This window comes from Coffea eugenioides, chromosome 9, assembly GCF_003713205.1.
Source record: "Coffea eugenioides isolate CCC68of chromosome 9, Ceug_1.0, whole genome shotgun sequence".
Lineage (NCBI taxonomy): Eukaryota > Viridiplantae > Streptophyta > Magnoliopsida > Gentianales > Rubiaceae > Coffea > Coffea eugenioides.
The window spans coordinates 40,401,484-40,415,219 of NC_040043.1; the positions used below are offsets into that span (position 1 = coordinate 40,401,484).

Consider the following 13,736-nt stretch of genomic DNA (forward strand, 5'->3'; position numbering starts at 1 on the left):
TAAACCCTCTGTCTTAACTTGTGTTTTTTCATTTCTGCTATAAGGCTTGGGGCTTGTCTTTTCAGTTTTATTTCTTTTCATTAGTAGAAACAAAATCTTAAGTTTTTTAAAAAAAAGGGGTTAGAGACCAAGTCTTGACACCAGGGGTAGGGTTGTTTTCTGATCTTTGTTTAATCTAGTCTGCCTGGGCAGCTCTCTCCTCTATTTTTTTCGGTTCTTTGTTCTGCTTATCTTGGTCTCAGTAGTGAGAGTAGGAGATAGTGTTAGTTTTTAAATAGACCCCATGGCGGAGGAACTAGCGGATGCAATAAGAAAATTCGATCTTTCAGAAAAAGAACTTGAAGGAACTGACCTGGGTGTTGTTGAGATAGATATAGGTATTCAAGAATGTCAATTGAGTTTAGTGGGGAGAATCAAGGGTGAGAAAGTGGCCAACTTTGTTGGGGTCAAGAATTTTGTGACCACAGCCTGGGGCTATCCGAGGAATTTAAGGATCATAGAATTGGGGCCAAATATGTTTCAGTTCTATGTTCCTAACAGGGAGGACAGAGATAGAATAGTAGAAGGAGGACCCTGGGTCATGGACAACCAAATTTTGGTGATGAAACATTGGGTTGAAGGAATTGAAGATGATATTTCTGCTTTTGACCTGGCACCTTTCTGGGTTCAAGTCTGGAACTTACCTGTGCACTGGATAACTAAAGAAGTGGGGAGGAAAATAGGTGCAATTTTTAAGGAGGTAAAGGATGTACTGGTGCCTCAAGTAGGAGGAAAAGAAGGAAGACATTTAAAGCTTCTAGTGGTACTGGATACCTCTCTACCTCTGCTCAGGGGAACGACAGTGAAAGTCAATGGAGCCTTGAAATGGTTGAATTTCAGATACGAAAGGTGTCCAGACTTCTGTTACAAGTGTGGAATGGTTGGCCATGGAGAGAAGTCCTGCAAAGCAATAATACAGATTAGCAGAGGAAAGCAGGAACATCAGTATGGACCCTGGATGAGAGCCAATATTGGGAGAGCCTCTCCGCAGAAGGAACATCAGAACAGGTACAATTCTGAGAAGAACTATTGGGGATTTAAAGATGGGGATACGGTTCTGCTAAACCCAAAGGCTAAGGAGAACATGGAACACAGACATCAGGAATCGATGACTGGGAGACAGGAAACTCTTAGACAGGTTAATGCAGAAAGTCAGATAGCAAAGGGGGGGTCTAGTGCGAGAGGAGGTCATGAGGCTCAGAAACGAAGTTGTGAGGTGAGTAGCAATGAATTGAACATGCAAAGATCAACTCCAGCTTGCAGTAAAAGTCAGAAGGAAAAAAGCACCACAAAAGCTACTGGGACTCCCAATGGGGGGAAGGACAACTGCGAGTTACAAGGAGGAAGGATGAGTATATCAGAGGAGCAAGAAATAAAATGGAAACTTAAAGGTGATCTGGACAGTAAAGGACTTGAGCAAATAGCTAGTTAGCTGATGCAAGTAACAGTGGTGGAGGAAGGCTCTGATAGCCCTGAAATAGCTATAATACAAATTGATCCAGGTAGCTCTGATTTGGGTACAAAGGCTGTTCAGAAATACAACAGCAAAATGAAGAAACAGTTGAGATCTCCCAAAATTTCTAGGCAGCCTCTGAGAGAACTTAGTGGGAACAAGATGTGGACTCGTCAGCAAGGGAAAAGAAAAATTAACCTGGTGGATGAGGATATGGTGGAAATACATGTAAATGAGTTGGTCCCCAAGAGAAACAAAATGGCAGATGGGGGAGGGCAGCTGATCGAGGAACTAGGGGGGGAAGGGGCCAACCTTAACTGGCCCCTCAAGTTAAAATGAAGGTTTTGGTGTGGAACTGTCAAGGAGCAGGGAGCCCCTTGACAGTTCCCCAGTTGAGGGAGGCTAATAACCTCCTCTCCCCAAATATGATATTCCTAAGTGAAACCAAAAACAGGTTACATTACATGAAAAAGGTCCAAAAAATTTTGAGGTTTGAGGAAAGTGTGATTGTGGAAGCTATGGATAGGAAAGAAGGCATGGCCTTGTTTTGGAATAAGGATGTAGAGGTTAAGCAAGTGGTTACAACAGCCCTCACTATAGAGGCTCTGGTGCTTGACCCTGACAAGCAGATTGAATGGTGGTTCATTGGAGTTTACATGAGCTGTGATCCTAATATTAGGAGACAACAGTGGAATGTGCTAACTAGGAGAAAGCAGTTGCGGGGGGATAAATGGCTGTTGGCTGGAGACTTCAATGACATACTCTCTAATGAAGAGAAATGGGGTGGACGAGCAAGAGAAGATAGGAGTTTCAAGGACTTTAACAGTTTTATTGAGAATAACAGTCTGGTAGATCTAGGATTCAATGGTAACCCCTGGACTTGGAGCAACAACTGGGATAATGAGGGGGAGATAAGGCAAAGACTGGACAGAGGATTGAGCACCATAAATTGGTGGCAAAATTTCGACAAGGCTAAATGTGAACATGTGGAGACTGTCGGATCAGATCATAGCATGTTGCTTATAGATAATTGACCTAGAATGGTGAAAAGAAGGTCCAGATTCTTCTTTGATAAGCGATGGCTTAAAAGGGAAGATATTAATCAAGTGGTGGGGCAAGCTTGGAAACAAACAGTTGAGGGTAATGGGATGTATAGGATTTCTAGACAGATTGCTAATTGCAGAATGGCTTTACTCAAATGGAAAAACAACTTCAAAGGAAACACTTTGCTAAGAATCAACCAAGTGAAGCAACAGATCAAGGAAATCAAAGATTCTAGGGATTCAGGATACAAGGATAAGATGGCTGAGCTAAAACGTCAGTTGAAAGAGGCTTACTCTGAAGAAGAGCAGTTTTGGGCCCAGAAAGCAAGGATTGATTGGTTGAGTGAAGGGGATAAGAACACAAAATTCTTCCATGCTTGCGTGAAGGGAAGAAGAAGGAAAAACAGAATGCTTAACATTCAAAGAGAAAATGGAACGTGGACCAATAGTGAGGAGGAGCTGGGGAAAGAGGTAGCAAATTACTATAGAGTTCTGTTCACTAGTTCTGGCTGTGAGGGTCTAGATGAAATTCTAAGTGGTCTACCTTCTACTATTACTACTGAGATGAATGATAAGCTAACTAAAGAGGTTGATGAACTGGAAATCAAAACAGCTCTTTTTTCTATGAATCCTAATAAATCTCCAGGTCAAGATGGTATGACTCCTTTGTTCTTTCAAAAATTTTGGCATGTGGTTAAATCAGATTTAATTGCTGCCATTAGGCTTTTTTTCCATTCAAGCCATATGCCCAAATCCTGGAATCATACTGTCATTTCTCTCATTCCCAAAACACAAAATCCTACTAATCTGAAGAGCTATAGGCCAATTAGCCTCTGTAATGTAGTTTATAAAGTGATTTCAAAAATATTGGCCAATAGACTCAAGGAAGTGTTAAGCTATTGCATTAGCAAAAATCAAGCAGCTTTTATCCCAGGTAGGCAAATTCTTGACAATGTCATTCTGTCTCATGAATATTTGCATTACATGAAAAATAAAAAACAAGGTCAGAGTGGTTTTATGGCTGTGAAACTTGACATGTCCAAGGCCTACGACAGAGTGGAGTGGAAATTCCTTGATTCCATTATGGCTAAGATGGGCTTCGGTATGGTTTGGAGGCAATGGATTTGGAGCTGCCTTACCTCAGTCACATACTCCTTTAATATTAATGGAGAGCCAAAAGAGTTTGTAATTCCAGAAAGAGGAATTAGACAAGGTGATCCACTATCACCTTATCTTTTCCTTTTATGTTCAGAAGGCTTTTCTAATTTATTGAAGCAGGCTGAAGGAAACAAAAGGATTTCTGGGATGAAGATAAGCAGGAATGGCCCAAGCATAACTCACTTATTCTTTGCAGACGATTCTTTAATATTCTGTAACGCTGAAAGAGAGGAAGCCTGTGAACTTATTCAAATCCTGAGGAGGTATGAGAAGGGGTCTGGTCAATCTATCAATCTGGAAAAATCCTCCGTGTTCTTCAGTAGTAATGTGGATTATCAGAGGAGAAGGGAAGTGAGGCAAAGTCTAGGCTCAATTCAGGTTGCTACACAAAGGAGATATCTGGGACTACCTATGGTGATAACAAGATCTAAACAGCAAGTTTTTGGCTATATTAAGGACAGTATTAGCAGGAGAATGGCAAGCTGGAAGAACAAGCTGCTCAGCCAAGGTGGGAAGGAGGTATTATTGAAGGCAATGTCTATGGCAATGCCAGTCTATACAATGTCCTGCTTTAAGCTGCCAAACAAACTTTGCAAAGAGGTGTCTTCCATGTTTGCTAACTACTGGTGGGGTGAAGCTGAAGGGAAAAATAAGATGCATTGGTGTGCATGGGGGAGATTGACTAAGGAGAAAAAAGTGGGAGGATTGGGATTCAAGGACCTGCAGAATTTTAACAAAGCATTGCTAGCCAAACAGGTATGGAGACTGATTTCCAAACCAAACCTATTGGTTAGTAAGGTTTTGAGAGCAAAGTACTGCCATAAGGACTCAATCTTTAGGTGCAAAGTTCCTAAGTGTGCATCGTGGATTTGGCAAAGCCTGATGAATGTTAGAGATTTTGTGCAAAATGGAACTAGGAAAAAGATAGGTAATGGCAAGGCAACCAACATTTGGAGGGACAACTAGATTCCGGGAAATAAGGATGGCAAAGTCACCTCTGTGATGCCTCTGAGCTGCAACATTACAAGAGTAGAGGAGTTGATCTGTGGCTTTCGATGGAGGATACCACTTGTGTTTAGGACCTTTAACCGGAAGGAGGCAGAGGAAATTCTGGAGATTCCTATTAGTATATCAGGAAAGGATGATAGCAATTACTGGATACATAGCGGCAATGACATCTACACTGTCAACTCAGGTTACAAGGCATTGTGTCAAGGAACTGTTCAACACAAAGGAAGAAGAGAGAATGAGGCGGAAACTAGTATAGCAAGTTCCTATGAAAAGCAATGGAAGTGGATGTGGAGGCTGAACGTTAAGAGCAAGATCAAACATTTCCTTTGGAAGTGCCTACATGGTTTATTACCAGTCAACAGCCTGGTTTTTAAAAGAACACACAAAGGTGATCCAATCTGCGGTGGCTGTGGTGAACAAGAAGAGTCAATCGAACACATGTTTTTCCAATACAGCAAAGCACAAGAGGTGTGGAAAATGGCTCCATTGCAATGGGATGGGTTAAGGGAACAGACAGGGAATTTTCAAGCTTGGTGGACTGCTCTTCTGGAAGCTACATGCAGGACAGAAGGAAAGGAGCATATAGAGCTCACTGTGAACATCCTCTGGCAACTCTGGAAAAGGAGAAATGAATGGCAGTTCAATGCCAAACACAGGCACCCTTGGAAAACAATCCAAAAGGCTCAACAGGAATGGCAAGAACTAAAAGCTGTCCAGAGCAAGCAGGAAATATTCACTGAAGATGCGGTAATAGCAGATGAGGAAGAGGATCTGGAGGAGGCAAGAAGGAATGAAATTCAGATCAGAATATCAACCAAGGTGCAAGACCAAACCAACAGAGTTGGCATGGGGATTTTTGCATCTACTTTCAACAATCAGTGGGTGGCTGCCTGGGCACTTATTGACAGAAAAACAGTGAATCAGATGCAGTCTACTGCAGAAGCTGTGAAAATGGCCATTATAAAGGCTAGACACCAGCAATGGAAGGAAATTGTTGTCCACATCCCCTGCCCCCAGCTATTGAAGATGATAAAGGAAAGGATGGCAAAGGACATCAAAATGGCTACTTTGATAGACGATATTAACGACCTCAGGTCTTTATTTCAGAAATGTTCTTTTTGCTTAGATAGGAGCTTAGATTCTAGATGTGAAGTGATTAGTGATTATGCTTTAGGCATATTTCAAGATGAGGAATGGATTAATCCTCAGTGTGTCTAACACTCTTGTATAGAATTCCTTGAGCCTTTGCTCATTTAAGTTTTTTTGCCAATCAATACAAAAATCTATCGTTGCAGAAAAAAAAAAATTGGTAGATCACTTGGTTAACTCAACTTGATATTCATGTAAAATTTAATGAACCCAAAAATAAAAAATTATAACATAAAAAAGAAAGATTAATCTTTCCTACATTATCATTGTATACACTGACGGTTTTATGTACCGCCATATCATTTCAATTTAAATTTAAACACCAAATTTTATATTTATGATACGCATCTAGATTCGCAAGCGGATATACTAACGGTGTATGAAAAGATTTATCCAAAAAAAAACTCTACTATTACAAGACAAAGAATGGCCTTTTATGTTATAATTTTTATTTTTTTGGTTTAATAAATGTCATGTGAATATGATGAAATTGACCGACTGATTTATCAATTCTATTTCCGAAATTTATTACTAGGTTATTGAATGGTTTGATTCAGATTAAAAATTAGGTTCAGGGATGTAATAGCATTAATTTTTAAATGTCAGGAACGAATTTGCTTCATTTTAAAAGTGAGAGACGAAAAGAATATTTTTGCAAAATGTGAAGGATGAAACAGGTCATTTTCCCACAAGATAATTATGGTAAGCCTACTCTTAGCAGCATGGCTATCATCATGGTAAGCTGTACCTTTTTTTTTTTTTTGTTACTTAAAAAACATACTGCTGCTTTTAATCTAATTTTCACAATTTTTGTGTTCCTTACAAATTTTTATAGAGAGCTTTTCAATGACATTTTGTATGCTTGGAAATAATGACCAATTAACATCTTAGCAATATTACATTGATAAACGAAGTTGTTCTAGCTAAATAGTTTTTAGTTGTAAGGAAAAATGTTGAAAAGTAAAGCATCCCATTTGTTTATTTTTGGTTGGCAAGATAGCTGCAAAAATTTCTTGCATTTTCAGGTAATTTTCTGTACTAGTCTCCTGTAAAATTTGTAGGAGTTTTAATTACTATCACTAACTACTATCTAATATGGTTCGATAGTCTCTTGTTAACCAAACATTGGCCAAAAAAAAAAGTGATTTTCACTTTCTTGTACTTCACTTTTCTACAAAGCTTTCCCGTAATAATTAATAGAAGGAAAGATAAAAAAGAAGAACTTATTAGTAGGACTTATTAGTCCTATAAGGATCTTATGGAAGTTAATTGCCCTAAAAAGATCTTAAATATGATGTAGAGGTAATTCTTGCAGAGAACTATGTCAGCAGAAATTCAAGAGCATGATTAAGGGGATAAATAAGTTGGCTTCGCAAAAGATTGGAGAAAAAGGAAAAGAGGAGCCACAAATATGGGAGGTCCCTTATTAAAGGTGTAGGATCTCAAATTGTAAAGTGCCTCTCCTTTTCAATGCTGACTAATTAAAAAGTATCTCAGGCTATTCATCTCTCATACGAGATATCTGTCCGAATTCATAGCACCAAATGGTCCTCTATTCAACTATTCAACTCCTGTATTTCTAAACAACTCGCACAGATGAGATGAGTTGACCATCAAGTGAAGTATAAGATGCAGGCATAACTGTAAGACAAGGGTTTAAACTTCAGTAAAATTCAATGGATATGTAGTCGTACGTCCTTTTGATTTAGAGGTAAAAGCCACTCCCTCTAACCCTCCTTCGACCTAGTTGGATCCTTCCTTAAATAGATTAGAGTAGGAGTTTCTACTAGTTGGAGTTGACATTGACAAAAAAAAAAAAGAAAGCAAAAAATTACTTTTATTTCTAGGATGATTTTAAATTTCAGAAAAGTGTATAAAATGTACAAAAATTTCAATAAGCGTACAAATGTTTGCTCGATAGAATAATTGTTCTTACATAATTCCAATTTTTTCATTGTACCAAATAATATAATGGATAACTTTTTTTTATACACTATCAGTCTAAAGAATTTTTTATTTAAGGAGGTTTAGATCAAATGTCATATAACATGAATTCAAATTTGAAATTCAAATCATGTACATGGCGCATGTATCCAAGGCTGATAGTGTAAAAAAATCACTATACTGTCACTGCATAAAAAGTTAATCCTAATAAAATTGTGTGCAACAAACTTTTAAAAAAGAGAGAGAGAGGATCAATAGTAATTCTCTATTTATTCCTTTTGTGACTTGAACCCATGAGCTACCGATTATAAGTGAAGTGTCTTATCAACTAGGTCATACTTCGTCGTGAATGTGCAACGAACTTGAAACACTGCACTTGGGCCATTTCTTGATCTGAAAACCACATCCATGCATTGTCGTTACATAGCTCCAGCTGATAGAAAAGATTTATTCCCATTTTAGGCTCTATATCAAAATTAATTGGTAATGAATGAAGAAGCCAACAACTTACCATGTGGCTAGAAATCCCAAGAAAATCTATGTGGGACGTTTAGTCTCTTAATATTCCTTGTCAAACGTGACTTGATATTAATGAGAGCCTTGATGCTTTAAAAAAAATAAAAGGCTAAAATGGGCTTATGAAATATTGGTAACAGAGTGTGCTTAACCGGTCTATCCAAACGGAAAAACTTTTGTGGTGTAGGAAAGAAATACATGACTACGAGTGGTGATGATTTAATAAGACAATTGGTGACGCTTATAATACCCATCCAGTGATCCAATTGGAAAAACTTCTATGCTTTAAAAGTAAGTTAAGGACTAAATTTTACTTTGGACCCTTAAATAATAGATGCTCTTTTATTTCAGTTCTTAAACTTTAATTTTAGACACTTTATCCCCTACAGTAGGCATGGCCATGGTTCCATTTGGAACCGGGAACCAGACCGTTTGAAACCGGACCAGAACCGGAACCAAAACCATGGAACCAGAACCGTGGTAGAACCTTGAATAAAGGTTCCGATTCTGGTTCTCTAAAAAATAGAACCAGAACCAGAACCGCCGGTTCCAGAACCGTTAAAAATAATTAATATAATTAGTCAGATAATTCAAAAAATTAGTTGTGTTTAATAGGTTTTAAGAAAGTTTAAATTTTATGGACTTTCTATATATTTTGTTAATTATTTAATTCTTTCTATTCATCTAATATCTATCATTATAATTTGTAAGTATTAAATTATTACTTACAATTTTTTTTTGCTTATTTGCTATCAAATGACAAGTTTTGATGGTAGTAGCTCATCTTCAAAATCAAGCAAGCAAAAAAATATTTTTTGCAATGTTTCTTCAAATAGAATCTTCAACATTGATGATTGTCCAATTCAAGAAAGTCAACACATGACAACCATTTGATAGTGTAATGTATTTTTAATTTGACAATGTAATGTACTTTTCATAAAATTTATATTAACTATTTATTACTTCTTACTTTGTAGAATAATAATAAAATTAAAATATGATCTTTATTTTGTATTTATTTTTTTACATTTTATTTGAAATTTTAAATATATTGTTATATTTGTATTAAAATTGGTAAGGATAAGGAATTAAATAAAATTGTATACAACCATATGGAACCGGAACCAGAACCAAAACCATAAGGAATTGAAATCAGAACTATGCGGTTCTGGTTCTACCTCTTTGAAGAACTAGAGCCGTTGATTCTGGAAACGTGGCCATGCCTACCCTACAGTATTAAATTCATCTTACTTTAGTCCTTAAATTTCACTTTTGGACACTTTATCCCCTAAAGTTTGAAATCAATCACACTTTAGTCCTTATATTCAATCATCACTCATCACACTTTATTTTTAGACACTTTGTCCCCTAAAGTATTAAATCCATCATACTTTAATCCTTAAATTTCACTTTTGGACACTTTATCCTCTAAAATATGAAATCCATCATACTTTTGTCCTTATATTCAATCATCACCCATCTACAATTTCAATAGTTCTGACAATTCTGCAGGCTGATTTTTACACTTTAGAGGATTAACTTTCCAAAAATAAAGTTGAAGGACTAGAGTGGATGAATTTTATTCTTTAGGTGTAAAATGTCCAAAAATAAAGGACTAAGGGATAATTTCAGAAATCTCCCTTCAGGTATTTAATAATTTCATCTAGTTTTTTTGAAGTTTCAAAAATTACACACTCCTCCCTTCAAATTACTATTTTGGTAACAAAAACTATTCAATGATCAAAACTTTGAATGAATAACCCAAAATACCCTCATGAAGTTGTGAAATTCATTTTATTTTCCTATAAAATTCTTTAAAAATTTTGATACATGTACAATGTGACAAACCCATTTTCAACCTAATCTCTACTATTCTAAACCTTCTATATTCCCATATCTCGAATCAATACCACTATCTCCCTGACCACGACCACTATTAGTCCTTAAATTCTTAAACTCAATGTAAACAAAAAAAAATCATTATCATTAAACTCAAAAATTTTCACCAACTACATCAATGTAACACTCTATGCTTTAAATATTGGAATACCAACACTAGTCCCGTCCTTTTTAAACCTTCAACCTGCATCATCTTCTATTCATTTCTAGATCATCTAAGTAAAACTAAAATTAATTTGTAATACGTTAAAATTGTGTTTAGGACATAATTGTTTATTCCATGTGTGAACCTTGTTTTTGTTCCGATTTAATGTCCAATTGTATGAAATGCATTCATATGCACAAAATTAGGAGTGGATTATTTAACTGCATTAAAAATATTGATATGTTAAGATTATTATGGTCATTTTTTAAGATTAAGGGTGTTAAGTGTATTATTAAAAACCTCAAAGGTACTAAATGAAATTGTCAGAAACCTCAAGAGAGGTTTCTAAAATATTCCGAAGACTATAACAGGAATTCATCTATAATTTAACGGTCCAAAGTGAAACTTAGCCTAAGTTAAGAGCAAAATCGTATTAACCATTATGTATTGGTTCTAAAACCAAGATTTAGTTTGTTGACAAATGAGAGGTATTCTCTGTTCTCATCATACATCCTAATTGTGCAAAACTGTTCTTACCCTACTCGAATGGTCAACTGAACTTGTGTACAATATGCTCACAATGTCAACATCCAAGTTCAGTTCCACAAGAACAAAGTGAAGAAAAATATGTTCAAGAAACTTAATTTATTGTGTATTTGCTTTACACATGTAGTCTTATGATTATGCAGAAGTTGATTGCATTGATGATTTGTTCAATAGTACAATGTAATATAAATGGATGATTATTATACTATAAACCGCCAATTTGACCCTTTTTTAAACTTCCATTGTTTTATTTCCTCATGCATGAGCTTGTTAATTATTTCTAGCCATTCTTCTTTCCTTTCTATCTCTTCTGGACAAAGCTCTGCGATTTTAGTTAGAGATTCTGTGGATAATTTTGTCTATTTGTGGCAAAGCCAACGCCGAAGATGTCACTCTTTCGGCTCCTTCCATGCGCCAATAAACTTGCCCATTTGCCAGAGTTGCCAGTTAATGTTTCTGTCTTTTGTATAGCTTGACTGTTTACGGTTATGAATTGACTCTAGAATAAACATTTTTTTTACCAAAAAAATATTTTGGTTTTGTTAATACTTAAATAATCACAATATGTATGTGCTTATGCCTAGGAGAGTGGGTAATCCAGAGTTCAATTTTATTCTTGGCTGGATTCCACTTAAAAAAAAAAAAAAATTCTACGTTGGATTATCTTAAACCATAGATGTATTCTCACGTTAACTCTTAAACTTTATTTTTAGACACTTTACTACTAAAAGTGTCATATTCATCCACTTTAGTTCTTAAACTTCAATGTTGTACACTTTACCACCTAAAATATTAAATCTATCCCACCAAATTATTAAAACTAACAAAATAGTAGGCAAGTGATATTGAAAATTTAAGAAATAAAGTGGGATGAATTTCATAGTTTAAGAGGTAAAGTGTCCAAACTTGATGTTTAATGACTAAAGTGGGATAGATTTGATACTTTAGGAGGTAAAGTGTCTAAATGGACTAAAGTGAAAGTGCATCTATAGTTTAAGTAGCGATGACAATTGGAGCGGGTACCCATGGAGGGCTAATGAGGCAGGGGTGGGGGGCAATTTTTTCCCCCGTTTAGAAACGAGGCAGGGGGCGGGGAAGCATACCCCCGCCCAGCTACCAATTACAAAAAAATTGATATATATATATATATATGTGTGTGTGTGTGTGCGTGTGTATGTATATAATTATATATTTAATATTTAATTTAATTAATTACAAACTTATAACAATGAGATTATTAGTTATATATATTATATAATGTATATTAGTATATATAATATAATTGATATTATCAATTATTCTAATAATTATACATGTCTATTAATAGAAATTATTAATTAGTTATATTAAATTTACTAATACATTTATACTAAATTCCTAAATATACTTAACACAATAACATTTTTTTCTTAAAAAAAACACAATAATGACTTAGTAATTGTATTTGTATCAAAAATGAAAACTCGACCACTTTAGTTGTTTTTGTTTCATCATAGTGGATTATATTCAAATAGATTTTGTTTGACTGTTTTATGAGTTTCAATTGTGAAATTATAATGAATAATAATTTGGTAATATGTTGATATTTTAGTACTTGATTATTTGCTAAATTTTGACTATAATAAAATTATGTAACAATTTTTTACTAGCCCCGCAGGTGCCCCCACGGGGGAAGCGGGGCGGGGCGAGAGAAGCAGGGGGCAGGGGGAGTTAGTGGGCAATAGCACCTCCCCCGCTCCAAGCCCACCCTGTTGCCATCCCTAAGTTTAAGAGTCCAAAGTGAAATTTAGCATTAATATTCATTACTTTCAAATGCATTAAAAATGCTTATTCTACTTTGTTTATGTTCTTGTAACTGAGATTCTAGGAGTTCACAATAAATTTCATTAAACATATTATCTTCAAAGTTTATACGTCCATTGACATTTAAGTTGATTCAATAACGAATTAATGGTGGTTGTGGCTTATAAACAAATGTCAAACTACTTGAATTATTAACTTGATATTTTCTGGCATAAGGAAATTCTATAATGCCATTTTAAACTTTTATTTTGGGACATTTTATCAGCTAATTTTTTTATTTCTAGTCACTTTGACCCATAATAATATTTAGATAATTCTTAATTACCAATTTAGCCCTTTAGCATCATTTTTCATACAGACTGAATGAGTGATTGCAATATTGCATTAGATAATAGTATCACCAAAACACTTCAAAACACGTTTCATCATGCAATTTTAGTTGAATAATTAACTTTTTTTTTACTAAAACTTGAGCTTAAGTGGCAAATAAATAAAAGTTAAGATATTGAATCATCACAAATAGAATTTTGAAGCACAAGTGTTAGCACCCTAATACTGTGATCAGAATGAAAATGGAGCAATGACCCATTTGTCAAAGCTTGCCCTCTGCTTGGTACCATGTTTAGAGCTTCAAAAGCAAAGGGGGAAAATTAAAAACTTACAAATACTCTTTTAACTTCTGAATCGTGAATTAGCTAACAATTATTGTTAAGTTGTGTTTGATATTAGGCCAAAAAAAATAAAAGTGAAAATAAAAGGTGGTATCCTATATTTCTTGTGAGGTGGAAAACCAAACCCAAATCATATTGATCATAAGCCCCGTTTGCAAATGAATTTCTTGCGTGTTTGTCTAAAACTTTATTGTTACTTACTGTAAAAGTTGTAGGAAAAATTTTTGAAATATATAAATTTTTAGATATTTTGCAGTGTACAGTTTGAAAACTTTGAAAAATTTTTGAAATTACTATGGTTAAAGTTATTAAAAAACTTGTAGCAGACAAACTTGGCCAAAAACTTGTTTGCGATCTCT

The 13,736-nt window shown here is 35.3% G+C and overlaps 1 protein-coding gene across 1 annotated transcript; it reads left to right on the forward strand.

Moving 5' to 3' along the window:
- Window positions 1–4,695: 4,695 nt before the first annotated feature.
- LOC113782576 lies at window positions 4,696–5,922 on the forward strand. Its single transcript, XM_027328458.1, has one exon. It carries the CDS (start codon window positions 4,696–4,698, stop codon window positions 5,920–5,922), a length of 1,227 nt encoding a protein of 408 aa, XP_027184259.1.
- The last annotated feature ends 7,814 nt before the right edge of the window (window positions 5,923–13,736 follow it).